Raw genomic sequence first — 17750 nt, 5'->3', positions numbered from 1 at the left:
TTTTAAAATAGTTTTTTGTTGGTGCCAATATGAATGAGCAGAAATTCAGTGTTTAGGTTTTGATGTGGAAAGGCTTGCAAAATATTAATATATAGCTGGAATTGCTGTGATTAACAGAGAAATGACTGTACTTTGTAGTAATACAATAGCTTTGGACAGGAATAGTATCAGTTTACAGAGGGTCATGTCATCACAGCCTCTTCAGAGGCCTTGTTGTCCTCAAACATGAGACTTGATTGGTCTTACTAATGGAAGTATTTGCTCATTGCTTAGACCACCGAGACCAGGATAAACTTTCTATCTGTTTCATTGATCTCAATGGTTTTAAAAAAACAAAACAACAACTGTTCCTTTAGTTATCCCTTTGTTCTGTGAATGATGACTTTTCTCTCTTAGGTCTTTTGAACAAGTGGAGGTTAACATAACAGCTGTAGGCATTAGTTACTTTTAGACTTCTAGTACAGTCTTTTGCTAAGTTTTTTTTTGGTGGGCTTTTTTTGTTTGTTTGGTTTTTGTTGTTATGGGGTTTTTTGATTTTGTTTTTTGTTAAATATAAATATTTTAATGATTTTAATTTGCTTAATTTTTTTTGTCCTTGTCTTGTCCTCTTGATATGCTCTTGGGGTTTACTGTCTATTTCTCCTACTGTGCACTATGGGAGAGAGACTGCTTTTCTTCTCAATCTGTCCACATTAAGGCGTCTGAATGCATGAATAGGTACCAATATTATTTTTTCCCTGTTCTGTGTATGGTGAGCATGTGCTGTGTTTTAGGCTTTTTAGTATGCTGTAGCCATCCTAATAGCTTTGGCCTTAAAAAAAAAATCCCAAACCCAAAAGGCCTGCTAGCTTCTGTCTGCCAGCAGGGACAGTTACAGGATGTTGGCACAAAGTGGCTTACTTGCATATAAAACACACTAATAAATAACTAAAATAAATTTGAATTTTTCCCTTAACCAGTGTTATATATTGTGAACTTCAGGATATTGTGCTTGTTGATAATTGCTTACCATCTCCTCTATCCCTTCTGAGGCTGGGAATGTTTATGGCTGTGAGAGCTTCAGTCTCTCAAGAGAGGTACAGCACAGTTTGCATTTTGATACTGTTTCCACCTGCAGCCTCTTCGGCAGTGCTTGCAGCTGTGTTCAAAGAGAAACCTAAAACACAAGTGGCTTATGTTGAGCAGGGCATACAGGTCAATTAAGACAACTGTTAAATTCATTTCTTGTTGTGGTATGCAGTCTGTGCAGATATTTACCCAAAATTCTGGGTTTTTAAAGAAAGTAAAACCAGTGGATGATTGGGTCGTACTGTATCATCTGCAGTGGGACATGCATAGTCTGCTTTGCTGCAGGAGTTGATTCACTTCTGAATTTTAACACCTTCCATGAGATCAACCTGCTCCTTGAAGGAACTCCATAGTCATAAGGTCTCACATTAAAGTCACCATTTTCCTTTGTATCTGGAGTTGCCAGTTTTTCGTCTCTTCATGCACTGGATGGTGACTGTAAATTATAATGAATTAATGCTTCTAAATCATATTTGCTTTGAGCATTCTCATGTTCAGAAAATAGAGAAAAAATAAGACAACCCCCAAGAACAACAAAGGAAAACCAAAGAACTCTACCAGGCATATGTGAATAAAGTCATTTAAAGATCATAAAGATTTCTAAATATGTGATTGGTCAGAGCTATGTTTAATATGTGTTAAGTCCTGTTTTCCTGCATTTAGATAGGCAGCTAATAGTGGGAATTGAGAAGAAGCCACCTTGTATTCCCTTTTCAGCCAATGTTGTTGGGAAGTGGAGACTCTTCAGAGCAGGAGAGTCTTGACTTCTTTATGTAACCTTTTCCTTCTCTTCGTTCTCCTTTTTCTAGCTGGCTGTTCTGCTTCAGTCTCCAGTTTCCAAAACAAACTCAGGCTTCCTTGCTTGAGGCGCAGAAGGCAAAGGCCACGTTTCACACATTCAGGGGAACAGCCTGCCATAGGAGGGGAGGAAATTTTGCACAGAGCTTACTTAAAAGCACTGTAAAATCAAGCACATATTTTGCTCTTTGGAGTTGTTGATACAAGTCTCTAAGGTCATAGCAATTTGGGAAATTCTAGGTAAACAACTAAAGTTATAATGTTTAGGAAAGGCTGCACTATATTAAATAGCTTGGGTTTTGTCAAAACTATTGTATTTCTGAAGCCAATCTATGATTGTCTCTTCAATATTTTTTTTTAAAAATTTGATTTAGAATAATGAGGGGCAGAGGATTTCATCAGTATAAAAAGACCAATTATTTAGACAGAATTTGCAAAATACATTTACTCTTTGGAAACAGATGTAGCCAAATTTAAATTTTGTTCTAATACTTTTTCTTTTTAAAAAATGCTGTGTCAGCAGTATTTAATGCTGTTAGTTTTTGTGTGACAGCAGGCTTATTTTTATAAAAATAAGTTTAAATTACTAATTTCATTTTAATATCATTGCAAAAGCTTCCAAGCAGAGTATACTGTCTTCAGTTTTTTTGGAAAGTAAGGAGATGAATCTCTCTCTGCTAATCTGAAGTATCTGGACTTAAATGATTTGGTAATATTTATACTATTGCTAATACAAATGTGGATGAGATCTGATTAAATTCAACTAGCCTAGAATTATAAAGATATTCCATATTGAATACATTTGAATATTGAATATATTTATAGAGAAATTGCCTAGTACCGCTAGTTTTCAGTGGAATTTCATGGAGTATTTTAGTGCGCAGAGACAATTGTCAATATTTTGTGTGTTGTGATAATTCCATCAGTATTTACTAACTTTTATCAGTAAGTCTTGTGACTTTGCAGCTAATACGTGTTCAAGTGCACGCTTTAACCAGAAGATCTTAACATGCATTATAATCAATTCTTAAATTAGCAGTTTAATTGCTTAAAATGTAAGATTTTTGTCTGTGCTTTGTCTGAATAAATTTCTTTATTAATTGAGTTAGGAAAAAATTACTTGCTAATGCACGTCTCATTGGGAATTTCTTCAATTTGTTTAGTATAGGGATTTCTTCAACTTGTTTAGTATAGTATTTATGGCAAATGAAATGTGTTAATTAAAAAAAAAGAAAGAAAAGCTGAAATTTCCCACTGTGAAAATCAGAAGCACCAGACTTTCAGCTTAATAATTCTAGAAAGAGGCAAAAGAATTTCTGTAAAACTTGGAGGGCCTTGTGAGTTTACTGCACTTACAGCCCATTGTGGCACTGTGATAATTCACCCCAAATTCAAGAAACAGTCAGGAAATCTGAAAAGTTGTTCTTAAGTTAATTTTTGGGGAGAAAAGGTGAAAGAGCTGTCTGACTTCTATTTCTTCTTTTTTCTTCCAGGCTGTTCACACAGGTATGCGGGCATATATTTATAATAAGAATTCTGTCATTGGCTCTCAGGCAGAGCACACAGGGATGCGGACGTACTACTTCAGTGCTGACACCCAGGAGGACATGAACGCCTGGATCCGGGCTATGAACCAGGCTGCTCTCATGCAGACGCGCTCCTCACTCAAGAGGCAAGTTCCACTCAGAACCTCTTAAAGAAAAATTGAATGTGTCTTACATAAATCACACCCGTGGTGATATCTGACACTGCTGTTGGTAGATATGTGCATAAAACTCTTTCACATTTTAAAGAAATAATTGTTTTTAATTTGCATTCTGTTGCAAAATAGTTAACTGATATTAATTAAGAAGTCCTGGTGTTCAGTATTTGTGTATGCATGCAAGTTGTGTGCCTGCATTTAGTGGCCTGGATTAATTTCTCTGTATATATAATATATTAGGGAATTTCCGGTAAAAAGTTCCAGTTTCTGTTGGCAGATTCATACACCTGCAGCAGCCAATTTGCAGCCTTTGGGAGAGAGAAGTAAAAGAGAAAGAACAGAAATTTAATGAGTTGTTTCAAATGAGTGTTTAGAACTAGGATTGACATGCAGTTAAGGGAGAAAAGAATGCTAAAGATGGGTAAATCATAGGTGCATAGAGTTAATGGATATCAATTAATTTATGCAGGTGTGAGCTGATAATGAACAAAACCAACTGTGCCAAAATGTGCTTCCAGTTTTTTCCTTTTCTTTAAATTGGAGTAGCCTTCTTGATGTTTTGGCTTTGTAACGTGATTCTTTCCCTACTCCTCCATGTGAAGGAAGACTCTTCTGTGGGTGAGGATTGAAATGAATGTTATGGTCTCTCTGAGTATCTCACACTGCTTTCTTCTGGCCAGTCAAATAGAAACAAAGGATCAGCATCTCTTCCAGAGCTTATGATATAGATAGATAGATAGATATAGATATAGATATATAGATGGAGATAGATATATAGAGATAGATATGTATTGATATATATAAAACTTATATGTATATCTTATGATATATATATATAGGCTCTTCCAGCCTATATGGTATTGTGTTAAGACTTTCTAGATTTAATTTAAATTTCAAGAAAAAACCTGGTGTTTCTTTATCTTCTGTGTAAGGACAGAAATAATAGAAAAATTGGGGAAGTCTGCCACATTAGAAGTATTGATCCAACGTCCTTACTCCCAAGTAGACTATGCCTTTTTAATTAGACTGAAGTGAAAACAATTTTGTCATGGCATTACTCAGTATTTGCTTTCCATAAAGCTTTCAGGAAGCTGAACTTAGTGTCAGAGGTGAGTTTCTACCCTGAGATCAGTGAGAACGAATTACATTGTGAGAGAAAAAGAAGTTGTTGAGAAGCTTATTGTTCTAAGGAGATGAAGAAAATTGAAAATGAAGTATGTTATTTGTCAAAAGCAACATGAAACTTTTAGAATCCTCACTCATTTTATAGTGTATTCAAATTTTAGTGTCAAGATTTCTGATGTTGTTAAGGTAATGAGGTAAATAAGTAAACAAGTGTGCACTGCAGCATGGAGCAATTTTTTCTTCAGGAGTAGCTCTGCCATAGAAATTCCCTGGGCAATAGTACTGACTTAAATGTAGATATTGCTCTGTCCTCTGGGTCAGAAGTGACTAGTCCCTGAGGCATTTACAAAGATATGAAAGACTTTTTTATTATTTGGCCATGAGCATTTGGCAGCTTAGTTTTGGGTTTTTGGCTTTCAGTGTTTCCTAGGATAGGAAGATTTTTTTATTTACAGCTTTTTTGTACATAATCTTGTGTTGCACACTTCTTTCATACAATACTAGTATTTTCAGTCATTTTTACAGGTGTATGTAAGTAATTTCTGCTTCCTTGACAGCACGATAAAGGTAACTTTTGTCTAGCTGGGATAGCAACTGAATTTTGCTGAGCATATTTATCGTAATGTGTCAAATGTATCACAGTCTGCAGACAGGGATTTTGTGGGTATCCTTTGTAAGAGAGCAACAAGACCACACCAACTTTTCACAATTAAACAGTGTTCATTATTGATACAAATTTTCTTTTCTTTTCAGGGAAACTGAAAAAGTGGATCAGCAAGCTGTTCCCCAAGTCAATCATGTGGATGCCTGCAAAGAGTGTGTGAAGGCAGAGATTACAGACACAAAAGAAAGTTACCAGAAATCAGCTGAAATGCTTGGATACGATAAGCGTGAAGAGATAAGAAGAGAAAAGGAGGAGGAGGAGCGTTACATCCACAGAAAAGAAACTCTGGAAACCAAAAAGGGACAGGCTAAGCATGCGTTAACAGAAGCTGATCCATTATTTTCGGATTTAAGGAATGCATCGTGGTCCCAAGTAGCTCAGCCTCAGCCAGCTGAGAAGAACGGAACAGTTCCTAGCTCAATAAGTATGAGTGCTGGCCTAGTGGAGCAGAATGGTACTGGCTCATATAAAAGAGGCTTTGTTCCCAGAACAAATCCAGATAAGCAGTTTCAAAGGAAAAGTAACATGGCTCAAGTGGAGCACTGGGTAAAAGTCCAGAAGGGAGATACAAAAAGGTTAGTAATAGGCCCATCTTTAACTAGATGGCCAAGTGGCGCTTTCTTAAATTAAAGGAAAATGTGTGTTAATAATACCTTTGGTGCATTTCAGAACAATATTTTACAGAGACACTATGTAGGAAAACGTACTTTTTTCCTTCAGTGCAGAATGGTATTTTTCAGGCATTTATCTTCTGGTAAAGCCAGTATGGGATTGACTAATCAAATCTCTTTAATGTTGTCACAGTATTGGAAACAGAAAAGTGAGATTAACGTGCTGTTTTATTTACCTTCTTTTAATCACTGTGGATGCTTAAAACTTGTTAAATTTGCTTAAATTTTGAAGAGCCAGAAAGTGAAGTGCAATCCTCAGTTAGCCCTTACTCATAAACAATTACACAATATAAATTGCAGGTAATTGTTTGCTTTCCACTTGAAAAAGTAAAGATTGCTCATTACTTTCCTTCTCTCTTCTGCTCCTGTTCCAAGCATCCATTCACTCCTCTTTATCAGATCATTGCACTCAGAGTCACAGTGTGTGTATCACATATTGAAAGGTCTCCATATATTCATTTAGTTAAGGAAGAGGTCGAGGATTCTTTTTTCCATTTTCTGTCTCTGAAAATTACATAAATAGTACCAGCAGATGAAATGCACACTGAAATGCCTTTGTAGTTTGAAAATCTCATAATTGTTTTGCTTTCAAAGTCAGATTAAGTACCAGTTGGAAAATGAAGTGATGAATATGTGCATCTGTTCAGAATGTCACCTTGTGTCAAGTGGCAGGAAAAACAGTTGGGCTTGATGCTACTTGTGAGGATTTTTCAAATATGCTTATTCTACTGAATTAGTGTTTTATAAATCTGCTCAAATCTAATTATAGTATAAACAAACAAGAGACATTGGCATGTGGTTTTTAGGATGGAGAAAACACTTTGGGCATTTTTAAAATGTTTTTCTAAGCTAACTTGCAAATTTGGAGCCAGTAAGAAGTTTAAGGCTTGCTAACTTTGCATGGAAGTCCATTCTTCTACTCTTGTCTTTGAAATTACCCTTGAAGAAGCTTTCTTGCTTTTTTATATTATTTAATGTTCTTTTAGACTGCTAAAGTCAATTAACTTCCATCTTTTTTGCTTGGATATCAATCAGGACTTTCCAAAAGAATGTAAGTTTAATGAAAAAAGTAGTTGGTAAGTTAGTTCTTATTACATACATTGACTTGCCTGAAATAATACAGAAAATGATAGAACTAATGAGCTAATGCTTAAAAAGCTTCTGTTGATGTTTTTTACATCAGAACTCCTGGCAGCGACAGGCTTGACTGATAGCTAAATAAGTATGGTTTTCTTCCTAATTTCTTCTTCCAGTAAATTAACTTTAGGGGTGTGTATCAGGTACAGTGTTAAGATAGTGTTGTTGCAGGTGCCAGGCTTTGTTCTAGAAGAAACCAGCTACTTCAGCTGGAGCTGCTAAATATTCAGTGAAAATAAAGATAGAAATATATGTATATCTATGTGTATCTGTTTCTAGATTTAGCTATGTATCTGCATATGCATATCTTTAAAAATGTCTATTTTGGCTCAGTTGACCTTGTTTTCTTTGTCTTTTCCTGACAAATGCCATTATATTCTCTGCATTCAGAATAAATTGCATGTTACCTTCCCGAAGATTAATAGAGTCATCTTTTAAATGGCACCTTCTCCTAGCTTGCTGAGGTTGTTGCAGTGTAGTCAAATGATAGATGGAAGCAGAGTGTTAGTTGTCAAATATCTTCCTGATTGCATGGCAGAGAAATTTACACTAGAGATGGTAATTTGATTGACTTCCTGTTTTGATTTTAGTGAGTAGTAGTAGAAGACCACTTAATTTTTTAAAGCTCCACATTGATTGTTATTCCAGCTGAAATGTTAGAAGTAGAGAACCTCTGCGGATTCAGAAGCTGGATAATTCTTCAACACAGAATGAGTACCGTTTTATTTGTTTCCTGGCTCAGGTGTGTACAGATGCAGTGCTTGCCAGCAAGTTGATTATGACAAGAAAGAACCCTTCCAGCGAAAGGGTGCACACAAATACTGAAGTTGTTCATATGACTGCTTGTAGGAATGGCACCTTTTTTAGGTGCCATCTTTAGACCTTTCCCACAGAAGTTTTACTTCCCCTTTTAATAAAGCACTCAGTTTGTCGAGCTGTAAATGCTGGAGATCCACCTCTCTTAGTGACCTCTCAGCTGCACTCCAGTGACATCCAGTGTAGCCATCTAATCCCACTCTGGTTTTAGCAAATGGGAATACCTGCTTTGGTAAGATTCATGCCAACTTTTCAGAGAGATCTCAAGAACTGGAAGAAAGTTTGAAAGGAGGCTTTCAGGAAGTTTTTGGTTTAAGTAATTAGAGGTCAAGGTCAGGACCATCAAATGGCAGCTGTTCAGAAATTGTTAGATTTTGATCTGGTTCCAGTGCCTGCATAAACTTATTCAATGCATAATTATGAATAATTTGCTATTTCTTACAGTTTACTTGCATTTTAAAAATATATAAATCAAATTAAGCTTAGTATTTCTCCACTAGATGCAGTCATGTTGAGATACTTCCTTGCAAACAGTGTTGAAACCTTTCTTGTTATGTAGAACTTTTTCTTCCTGATTTGCTTAAGGAAGAGACATTGGTTGTCTTTGTTAGCTTCTGTGCATTCCCATGAATGGGCACAGTGTTTCTAATAATAGTACTTGTTGTCTTTTGAACATCTATCTTCTCTTTTTACAATAACTTCTGTGTGGTTTCTTCCCATTGCAGATCCTGAATGATTTTCATAGCCAATAGTCGTATAATATGATATCAAGCCATTTATTCACTCTTTAATGTCTGCTTTCCTTTTTATATTCTCTATACCTCATCATCAATTCCCAAGAACAACTGCTTTTGCTCACTTTTGCTCTTAATCTCAGAAAGTAAATAGTCCATGGTCCTTTGTGGACATTGTTCTTTATGTAGAAATCAGTGTGTTGTCTCAGTGCCTATTTTTAAATTATGCAAATTATCTCTAAGCATCTCAAACCTTGTGTGGTAGAGATGCCACCAGCTTAAAGCTTGTCATTTCAGCTTGAGGTTTCTCCCTACTTAAGATACTGAGAAAACACAATGTGCCTGTATGTAGGCAGTTGCCTCCAAAGTTCAGCTCTGAATATGACTTTCCCTGTGCAATGTTACACACATTCAACTTTGTTCTCTTTTTATAGCAGGCTGAAGTATTGCATGAAACTGGCTCATATCAGCTGCTCCATGTACTGCTTTCAAAATAACAGTTTTTGGTTCTTAGAAAAATTCATCCCTTTTCTAGAAGGAAGGCATGATTCCCCTTACCCTCCAAAAAGTTCATGTTGTCTTTGTTGTCAGGCTGGTTTTGCCTCTGAAGCCTCCAGCTTTGGTGACTTCATTGACTGCCACCAATTCCAGCTGATCTTAATACTCTGCCTTTTAATGTCCAGTTAGAAAATAATCACACACAGATGATTTGCGACATCTGGTAGTTTGCATATGCCTTCATGACGTCTCTGTTAAATTTGGGTATAGGAGTGGTCAAAATCTCTACTGTTTTTCCAGAGAAAATCACCAAAGGAATCTGTCTTAGCTTTATGTCTGCCTCAGATGTCCTTTTGAAGCATTATCCACTCCAAGCATTCTCAGTTCTTACTGCTATCTGGAGAAAATACATTTCTAAGGCATGATTTTTATGTGGGAAAACTTGGCAGCAAGGTACAGGACATTGAAAGTACACATGATGCAATGAATTAGAGAATTAAAAGATGTTCCATGACCACTGTATGCTGATCTTTGAGTTGCCTGTGTTCATATTACCTGCCTGCTTTAACCTTCACCCTGAAATTCAAAGCAGCGTCAAGATTTTGTGGTATGAGAGAGCAGACCCTTTACAGATTTGTAGTCCTCCAGGCAGTGCAGGGCTGTTATTCTGCTTGCTGGCATGAGGAATTATGCATCCTCTTGAGAGTATCGATATTTCAAGGCAGTCCAACAGTGCCAGATCCTGCAAGTAAAAAGAGATGGTGGTAACTACTGAACAGCAGTTATTGGTAGTAGTTCTTTCCTCCTTGGTTCAGTTATTCTTGGATTCTGAACAAAGATGTTCTTTTCCATCCTGGCCTTTCTTTCATCTGGAATTCCTGCATTTTCCAAACCATGAGGTCTCCCTCTCACACAGAGAGTGGAACTTACCAAGTGAAGTGATGAAAACATGCTCAGAGTTTCTCTGCGGGGTTTTGTGCTGGGCTCATTTTTACAATTTTGGGGTTTTTTGTGTTGATGCTTCATAGCAAGCCCAGCAGAATGTTTTTCTCATTGGAGATTATGAATGAATGGGCAAATGACTGCAAGTACAAAACCCCCAGATGTTTGGCTGAAGAATCAGAAATTAGACAGGCAGGCTCTTATGCATGAGGCTACAGAAAGATTTTGACTTAAGAGCAGGAGAGGGAGCTAACTAGACTTTGTCAAAACTTTTGTCAGTTCTGTCTTAGCTACCTACTAAAATATCTAGTTTGTACAGTTTAAGTATTTTATGGGTGCAGTACAAAAGCCAGGATGTACTACCACCTTTTGTATTCTAATTAGTCAATGACCTTTTTGTAAAAAGTCTCAGGTTTCTCAAATCACTAGAACTAGTAGCATTAGGTGAAAGTAAATCACACAGACCTGGGGACTTTGAGCAGTTTCTTACCATTTTCTTTATTTTTGCTTCATTCATATGAACAAAACCTATCTGAGATATTCCGGGATTGATGAGATTTCTTCTTGCTTTTAAACATATTTATATTGAACGAGCATTTGTTTTCGTAAACTGCACCACCTAGTGGTGAGCACACTTTCTGTGAAAACGAGTATTTTAATTTACAGATTGACTCGATAAACATGAGAATAATTCCTTTCTTCATGTTCTTAACTTTCTTTTTAGTCTAAGTACATAATGTTGCAGTTCCTTAAGTTTGTTTCTAGTGGTTCATCCTAAATTAAATTGCTAAATTAAAATCCTGTACAGTCTAGTGTTTGTGTGCAGGATAGATGTCATTAATATTGCTTTGTTAATATTTCTGTAAATTCTTTTAAAATGTCTATTATATGTCTTCTAGCTCCTATACTTATGTCAGTAGAGGTATTTTTTTTAACAGTCGCTCCCACTCATCAGTGTGCTAAAATTTACAGTTTTCTTCCCTTTGTTTTACAGCCTGACATCTGATCAGACTCTTACACGTCAGGGTCCCAATCCTCCTTTTCCTGAAAACTATCACACTTTGCCAAAGAATACCAGGCAGCCTTCAGGGAGCTCACCACCACCAAACCGCAATTTGCCGAGTGACTACAAATATGCACAAGATCGTGTAAGCCACTTGAAGATGTCCCAGGAGGAAAGGAAGGCAAATAAGGATGGAACTGTTTGGCAGCTGTATGAGTGGCAACAGAGACAGCAGTTCAAACATGGAAGTCCCACGGCCCCACTTTATGCAGGTTCTTCAGACTTTATTGATCGTGCTAAGTCAAAAAGTTCATTAGATGTTCCAAGATCAATATCTGTTCCACCCTCTCCATCTGATATTCCTCCACCTGGACCTCCAAAAAACTTTCTCCCACGAAGACCACATACTCCTGCAGAAAGGCTCACGGTTAAACCATCTGATGAGAGACAGACTGTGGATGTTCCTGTTGCTGGATCCCCTAGGAAGATACGGAATCGTGCTGTAAAGGTTTGTATCCATTTAACTGATTGCAAACGATTCTACATGTGGTGTCATGCATGGGGAGTTTATTTAGTCATGATTCATTGCATCTTTCCTCGTGTATGAAAGATCATGTAAGTTGTAAAAGCTAATACAAGGAATAATTTTCTCCTCAAGCTCTTGCCATTCTGATCAGATTTATTAACTTTTGTTGGTTAGGAAAGGAAAATTGGTGGCACATCACACAGGTTTGGAGTACTTTTAATAAAAAACTGGAAGGCATATGCCTACATGTATAAAGTAAACAGATGGTAGTATTTTAATAGGGAGTATAATGTCAAGAATATAAAACTCAGCTGAATAGAATCTTCCTTGAATATTTGTTTTTGCTTTTACCTTTGTGTTTACCGTGCCTGCTTTCTCTACATGTTTTGCTGTTGTAGTCTTACAGCTGCTTCTGCTTTTGGTTATGGCAAACCCCATATTATTATTATAGTAAAATATATTATTTTTCATGCATTTAATAGTTCAGGTCCATTGCAGAGTCTTTAGCATTGGGCTGAACAAAATCAAAAAGCGTTGATCTGAAACTTCAACCTTCTGCATAGTTTCAGTGTGGATTTTTTTGGAGGGACTCTTGTACCCTCTTATCCAGAGGTGACAGAGGTTTCGCTGTTCGGTACTCCATATGGCTCTCCTTGCCTAAGGAACTTGGGGAAATTCGTGTTGAATCAGTGAAGGATTGACTTGTCTTGGTTGATCTGGAAAAATTGGTATTGAAAGCCTCTGTATTCACTTTATTCTTTGACCTCAGCCATGGACTCTGATAGGGAAAGTGTTTGCAAACAGAGAGACTTGTAAATTCAGATACCCAGTATGAGTTTAGGACCACGACTTAAGGCTGCAACTTCATGCACAGTTTAGATCTTTTTCCTTTTCTTTATGTGGCATAGCTGTTGGGTGTCTTTCAGCATTTATAGGTTTATAATATTCTGTCAGGGAGTGAAATAGTCTAGTGATTTGCCACACTGGAAATCGGTATTTTTTTAACTCCTGATTATATTCTACCACACATTCGTTTCTCCGTATTTAAGTTGAAGGAGCATTACATGCTTACAAAGGCATGTACAGCAGTCTTTTCCTTTCCTGTGCAATGTAAGTGCAGAAATTTTAAGCTTTCTATAGCATCTTGGCTTTACCAATATTGGGAAACACAGTTCCTTATTGCTAAAACTTCTCTGTGGAACTTCTGTGAAAGTTTGTAGAGAAAATACTCACGTTTTTCTATGTAAGCACATAGCATCATTTTGCATTTAAATGTGTATGTCTGCAGAAATCTGTGATACTCCACACTCCCTGTACTGCTTTATTAAATTACATCCAGTTGCACTTAAAAAAACATGAGGCAGGCGAGGCAAAACAAAACAGCATTCAGTGAAATTCAGAGACAGGAATAAAAATAAACTGAGACATTTAGTCTGCCTTGAAGAAAGCCATAGAAGGTTGGCTTTAAGAGAAAGATGAAAGGAGTGTGCAGTAGGCTTCCATACTGTAAGCAGAAAGGGGCAGATCAAGGAAGATGATTAAAAAGCCCCTTGCTATTAATGGAAGCCATTGCCACAAGGTGTCAGTCATGTCAGTAGCTTCATGTTGCCTGGCTAAAAGAGAGCATTCACACTTGTTACTATGTGCTGTACAAGGCTGCTGTTGGAGGGCATCATCCAACCAAATCTTTTTCTGGGAGACATTGGGTTGGGGTCAACTTTCTAAACTCGTTTTTTATTTGCTGGAAGCTACATTTCATGTTTTGCTGAAGCATCTCATACTGCCACAATCTGATGCTCTGCCCAGCATCACAGGTGCTGAATTTGTATTTGTTCATTCATAAGTTTTTAATCATCAAAGGATGGAGCTGGCCCATGAGTGTTACCCTGATCTTAGATTTCAAATAGAAAATAGGCAGAAGTGCAGACTGAATTTGCCCTCAGGTGCAATGCAGCTGCTACTTGACACAATGCTTATGTTGTGGCTGTGGCTTCTTGCAGAGCTCCACTCACCTGGATCGCCGCTCCATGCCTGCCATGGGCTACATGACACACACGGTGAGCGCACCCAGCTTGCACGGCAAGTCGGTAAGTGCAGAGCATGACTCCTCTTGTGTCCTTTAAAATCCATAGTTCTTAATCTTAACTTTATTAGTTAAAGCATAAAGAACTCAAATGAGAACTTAATCCAGTAAATCCTGTAGGACTTCTGCCTTTATCTGCAACATGAACAGGGGTGAGCTGTCTGTTATTACAGGATTCAAGTTCTATTATGTTTATTTGAACAAATGCAGAGTTAATGAAATAATTGCTTAGTCATGTCAAGTAACTGCTTTCTGGGCACTGAGGTGAAAAATGTAATTATAGTTCCTCTCCCTGAAGACTGCTAATTTCCTCTTTACAATGTGTCTAAATACCTGCAGCCTGAAGAGCTAACATTGCTTCTCATTCGATTAAGGAGACATCAGGCTAAGTTGGCTAGTATAAGAAATTACACAATCGCTCAGTTACTGCAGCACTTGCCAACTAATTCCACCTATCAGGTCAGCTGCTGCGTGGCTCATCTGTGACATTTTGTGACTCTGCAAATGCTTCATTAGTGGCATGCTTGAGTCTGTGCTTCCTTGCCCATTCTTTGGTATTCTACGGTGCCCAGGTCGTTCGCTGTTTTTCTTTGCTTACTATATTTGCTATAGAAGATGAGCGTTTTTAAGTTACAGGGTGCCAGTGCATCTGTTTCAAAGTGTCTACTTCCTTTTTATACTGTGTACTTATACTATTTCTGAAAATGCTGCATCTTCAGAAATGTGGGTTAAAATACTGTATAAGTTCATTCTAAAGCAAAACCATTTCTTTGTGCTGCTTTCATGTTGGGGTTGGCTCCCTGCACCACATGCCGCATCACCTGCAAACTGAAATGCATCAGCCAGTCTGTACCTTCATATGAGCTTGTAACTGTGTCAGTTCTGCAGGTGAACACTGGTTCGTAAAAGCTCAGGAACATCTTGGATCATCTACAGTGCTCTTGATTGCACTGGTGTTACAAAACTTGTAAATGCGAAATCAAACAGAAATATACTCACAGAGCTCTCCGGTTCCTATTAGAGCCTCAAAAATGGAGCCACCTGGGAATAAAATCTGGCGACTCTTCTTGGAATTGATTAAGGCTTTGGCCTTAAACTAAAGCGTTTTTCTTAAATAGAAGAAGTTTCATTTCCTGATTACCTCACCTACAGAACAGTTGCACTAAGATGGGTGGTAATAACAGTGATTTCTCCAAAAATGGGCAGACTTCCTAGTCTAAAGTCCTCAAGCCACCTTACAAGCTGATCTGACAAGAATTGTAAGTGAACACCTCTAAAGAAATGCAAGTGTGATCTGTTGATTTAATGCGTTTTTTTCTAACTACACTTTCTCATTGGCCCAAAACTTGAGAAAAGGTAGTGTTTTTCTTTTATTCTGAAGTTAATTGCACCCAGGATATGAAATGCTAACAAAATAGCAGTTAAAATTCTAGTAAGTTTTTGGCATTCTGGCTAACTACAAGTAGCGCATTTGCAACAGTTAAACTTTATTTTGTATTTCAAATAGTCCCTTTCAAGAGAGGAGAAATAACTTTGTTGACTTCTGTGCATGTTTTCCGTGAAGGGACTATAATAAAGATGTTGCTAGATGAGTGTAACTATAAAATTAAGCTGATAGCAGTCACAGGTGAGGCAATGAGAAACAAGGATCAACTTGAATGTTGTTACTTAAAAGACAAAATGGATTATCTAATCATATAAGTGAGATCTTTTTCAGAATTTTATTCACAAAACTTATTTCATACTTTCCCTGAATAAAGGCATTAATATATTAAAATGCGTAGTATTTTAGTAATATATGATGTCTTCTAGTTATGTCTGACATTCAGTCACGCCACTGACTTTTTCAGTGAAGAGCTGGTCAGTGGAAATTGATCTTGAAAAAATAGCTTTTGAAAATGTATTGGTTTAGGTAGTTCTGTGTCCTATTAGAGGTGGAAACAAAAATCTAGATGTTTGGAGGGGGTATAATGAAGTAGTAATACTGTTGGAAAATATTTTGCCCATTTTTTAGTTGTAAATAGCAATATGCTGGTGGAGCAAGTGTGCTTTTTCTATGTGCTCCTATTCCATTATTTTGTTCTCTATTCCATCTGTTTTCTTCTATATAGCAAGTGGAACTATTTTGCAATAGTTTCAAATATTCATATATATTGCGCTGTTTTTTCCCTATGTACTTATCTGAAGGCGGATGACACTTACATCCAGTTGAAAAAGGATCTGGAGTATTTGGATCTAAAGGTAAGATTTTAGATAAGTCTGCTTCTTTTTTTATTTTTTTTTCAACACAGATGTCTTTATTGTATCATCTTTGTACCTTCAAATTTTAAATAACTTTCTAGTCTGAGATACAAACTGTCCTTTGCCTATGTTGTGCTTAGAATATTGAGTGTCTTTTTAGTAGTGACTATACAATTAAAGTGCAGACTCAGAAAATGTGGTTGCTTTAGTTTTTAAGAATGACTTGTGTTGCTGGTACTGAGATGAATGATGGGTGGGTTTAGGGAAATCAGATAAAAAACAGATTGAAAATGTTTCCCTGCTGTAGCATTAGTACCAATATGAAAAACACCTCTAAGTTAAAACTCATGTTCTTTTAATCCAGCTTTTCTCTTTTAAATCTTCTTAAACTGACTTTTCCCTTGTTTGTATAATGTGCCATATGTTCTTGTGAAAATATGATTAATTACCACTGTCATTGTTTTCATGTTATTACAGCTGTAAGTTTTCAAATGCACCCATTCACCCATCCATCATAGATAGAATCTGATCAATTAATGTTAGGAGGTATTTCTTTTTAAAAAATAATTAAATATGATACTGAGGGTCCTATCATCTGTCTAAATGACTGCTGTGTCTGGTACACTTGATGGTTGGCAACTTGAAAGCAAATCTAGAATTCTTAATATCAGATTTTGAGGGAAAAGGAAATCCAGAAAAAAGATATAATTGTTACACTTGGCAAAGTAGTTTGCCACTTTCTGTGGTATGTAGGATGTCTTGCCATATATAAATCAAGTGGTGTTCCTGAAAATCAAGGTGAAGTGAAATTTGACACCTAGTTGTCTGTCTGATTTGCATGTACAGAGCTCACTGATGCCATGGGGTGTTGCCTGTGAGCTGACTGCATCTGTGAGGATGTGTATTTCAGTCTTATCTGATGACTATAAGTCCTGAATATATAACCAAATATATAAATGGAAAATATTCATAATACATACTATGCATACATGTAGTACTATATATGTATAAAGATAAGGTATTTAGCATATAATATATGTATGATGTATATGTAGTCTAAATGATCGAATATGTAAACTGTTTGAATTATTAATTATATATTATACAAATTTAAAAATGGTTGGACACATTTAATTTTAAGTCTTGTCCTTGGTTTGTTCATGGCTTTGCAAAGTGTAACTGCAGCCCAATCCATCAGATGAATTTTATGACAAATTACAATTTAAAATGTCCTATAAGATGAGAAATTATTGATAATCACAGTGTTTTGTCCATTATAAAACACAATAATTTTCACAGTTGAAGTGACCACAGGTCAAGCTTCTGAAAATGTGATATGCTTAGCAAAATTATTAGGAGGGGCTCTTAACTCTTTAGTGGATTCTGTCCAGATTAATTCATTGCAGTTTAGAATACAAGGAGATATTTGGTCTCTTAGGAGCTCGCCTTGTGCCTTCATGCTGCCTGTAGCACCTAGCAAAAGCAGCCAGAAAGAAAAATGTATGGGGGCACCTGATACTTCTGTAAAAAGAAGCTTAATGCCAGTTGGTTCCCTTTTGAAAATCTTAACACTCAAAATGTCAAGTGTGCAAAATGTCATTTCCAAAGGAATGATGTAAATTTTTGAAATGGGCATTTCTTAATGACCTTCTTTCAGTCGTGGTCCAGAAATGTAAAATTTGAGGTCAGGTGCTGAAAGATTAAAGAGACCATTTGAAACTTCAGGTGTGCTTGTGTTGCTT

The 17750-nt window shown here is 36.7% G+C and overlaps 1 protein-coding gene across 33 annotated transcripts in view; it reads left to right on the top strand.

Moving 5' to 3' along the window:
• The window catches only part of PLEKHA7 (pleckstrin homology domain containing A7), a 145958-nt gene that overhangs the window by 103349 nt on the left and 24859 nt on the right, over positions 1 to 17750 (top strand). For 17 of the 33 annotated variants that reach the window (XM_086893152.1, XM_086893153.1, XM_086893151.1 and 14 more), the window contains 5 exons: positions 3360 to 3538; positions 5447 to 5932; positions 11150 to 11666; positions 13685 to 13771; positions 15955 to 16008. In XM_086893152.1, coding sequence (XP_086749278.1) covers positions 3360 to 3538; positions 5447 to 5932; positions 11150 to 11666; positions 13685 to 13771; positions 15955 to 16008 — 1323 coding nt within the window. Of the gene's footprint in view, positions 1 to 3359; positions 3539 to 5446; positions 5933 to 11149; positions 11667 to 13684; positions 13772 to 14106; positions 14227 to 15954; positions 16009 to 17750 lie in introns of all 33 variants that reach the window. The other 16 variants (XM_086893148.1, XM_086893143.1, XM_086893142.1 and 13 more) reach the window with 3 other exon arrangements.

Source organism: Cyanistes caeruleus, chromosome 6, assembly GCF_971803275.1.
Source record: "Cyanistes caeruleus chromosome 6, bCyaCae1.hap1.1, whole genome shotgun sequence".
NCBI classification, from domain to species: Eukaryota; Metazoa; Chordata; class Aves; order Passeriformes; family Paridae; genus Cyanistes; species Cyanistes caeruleus.
Note: the sequence above shows the minus strand (reverse complement) of the source record. Positions and strands in the feature narration are given on the sequence as shown.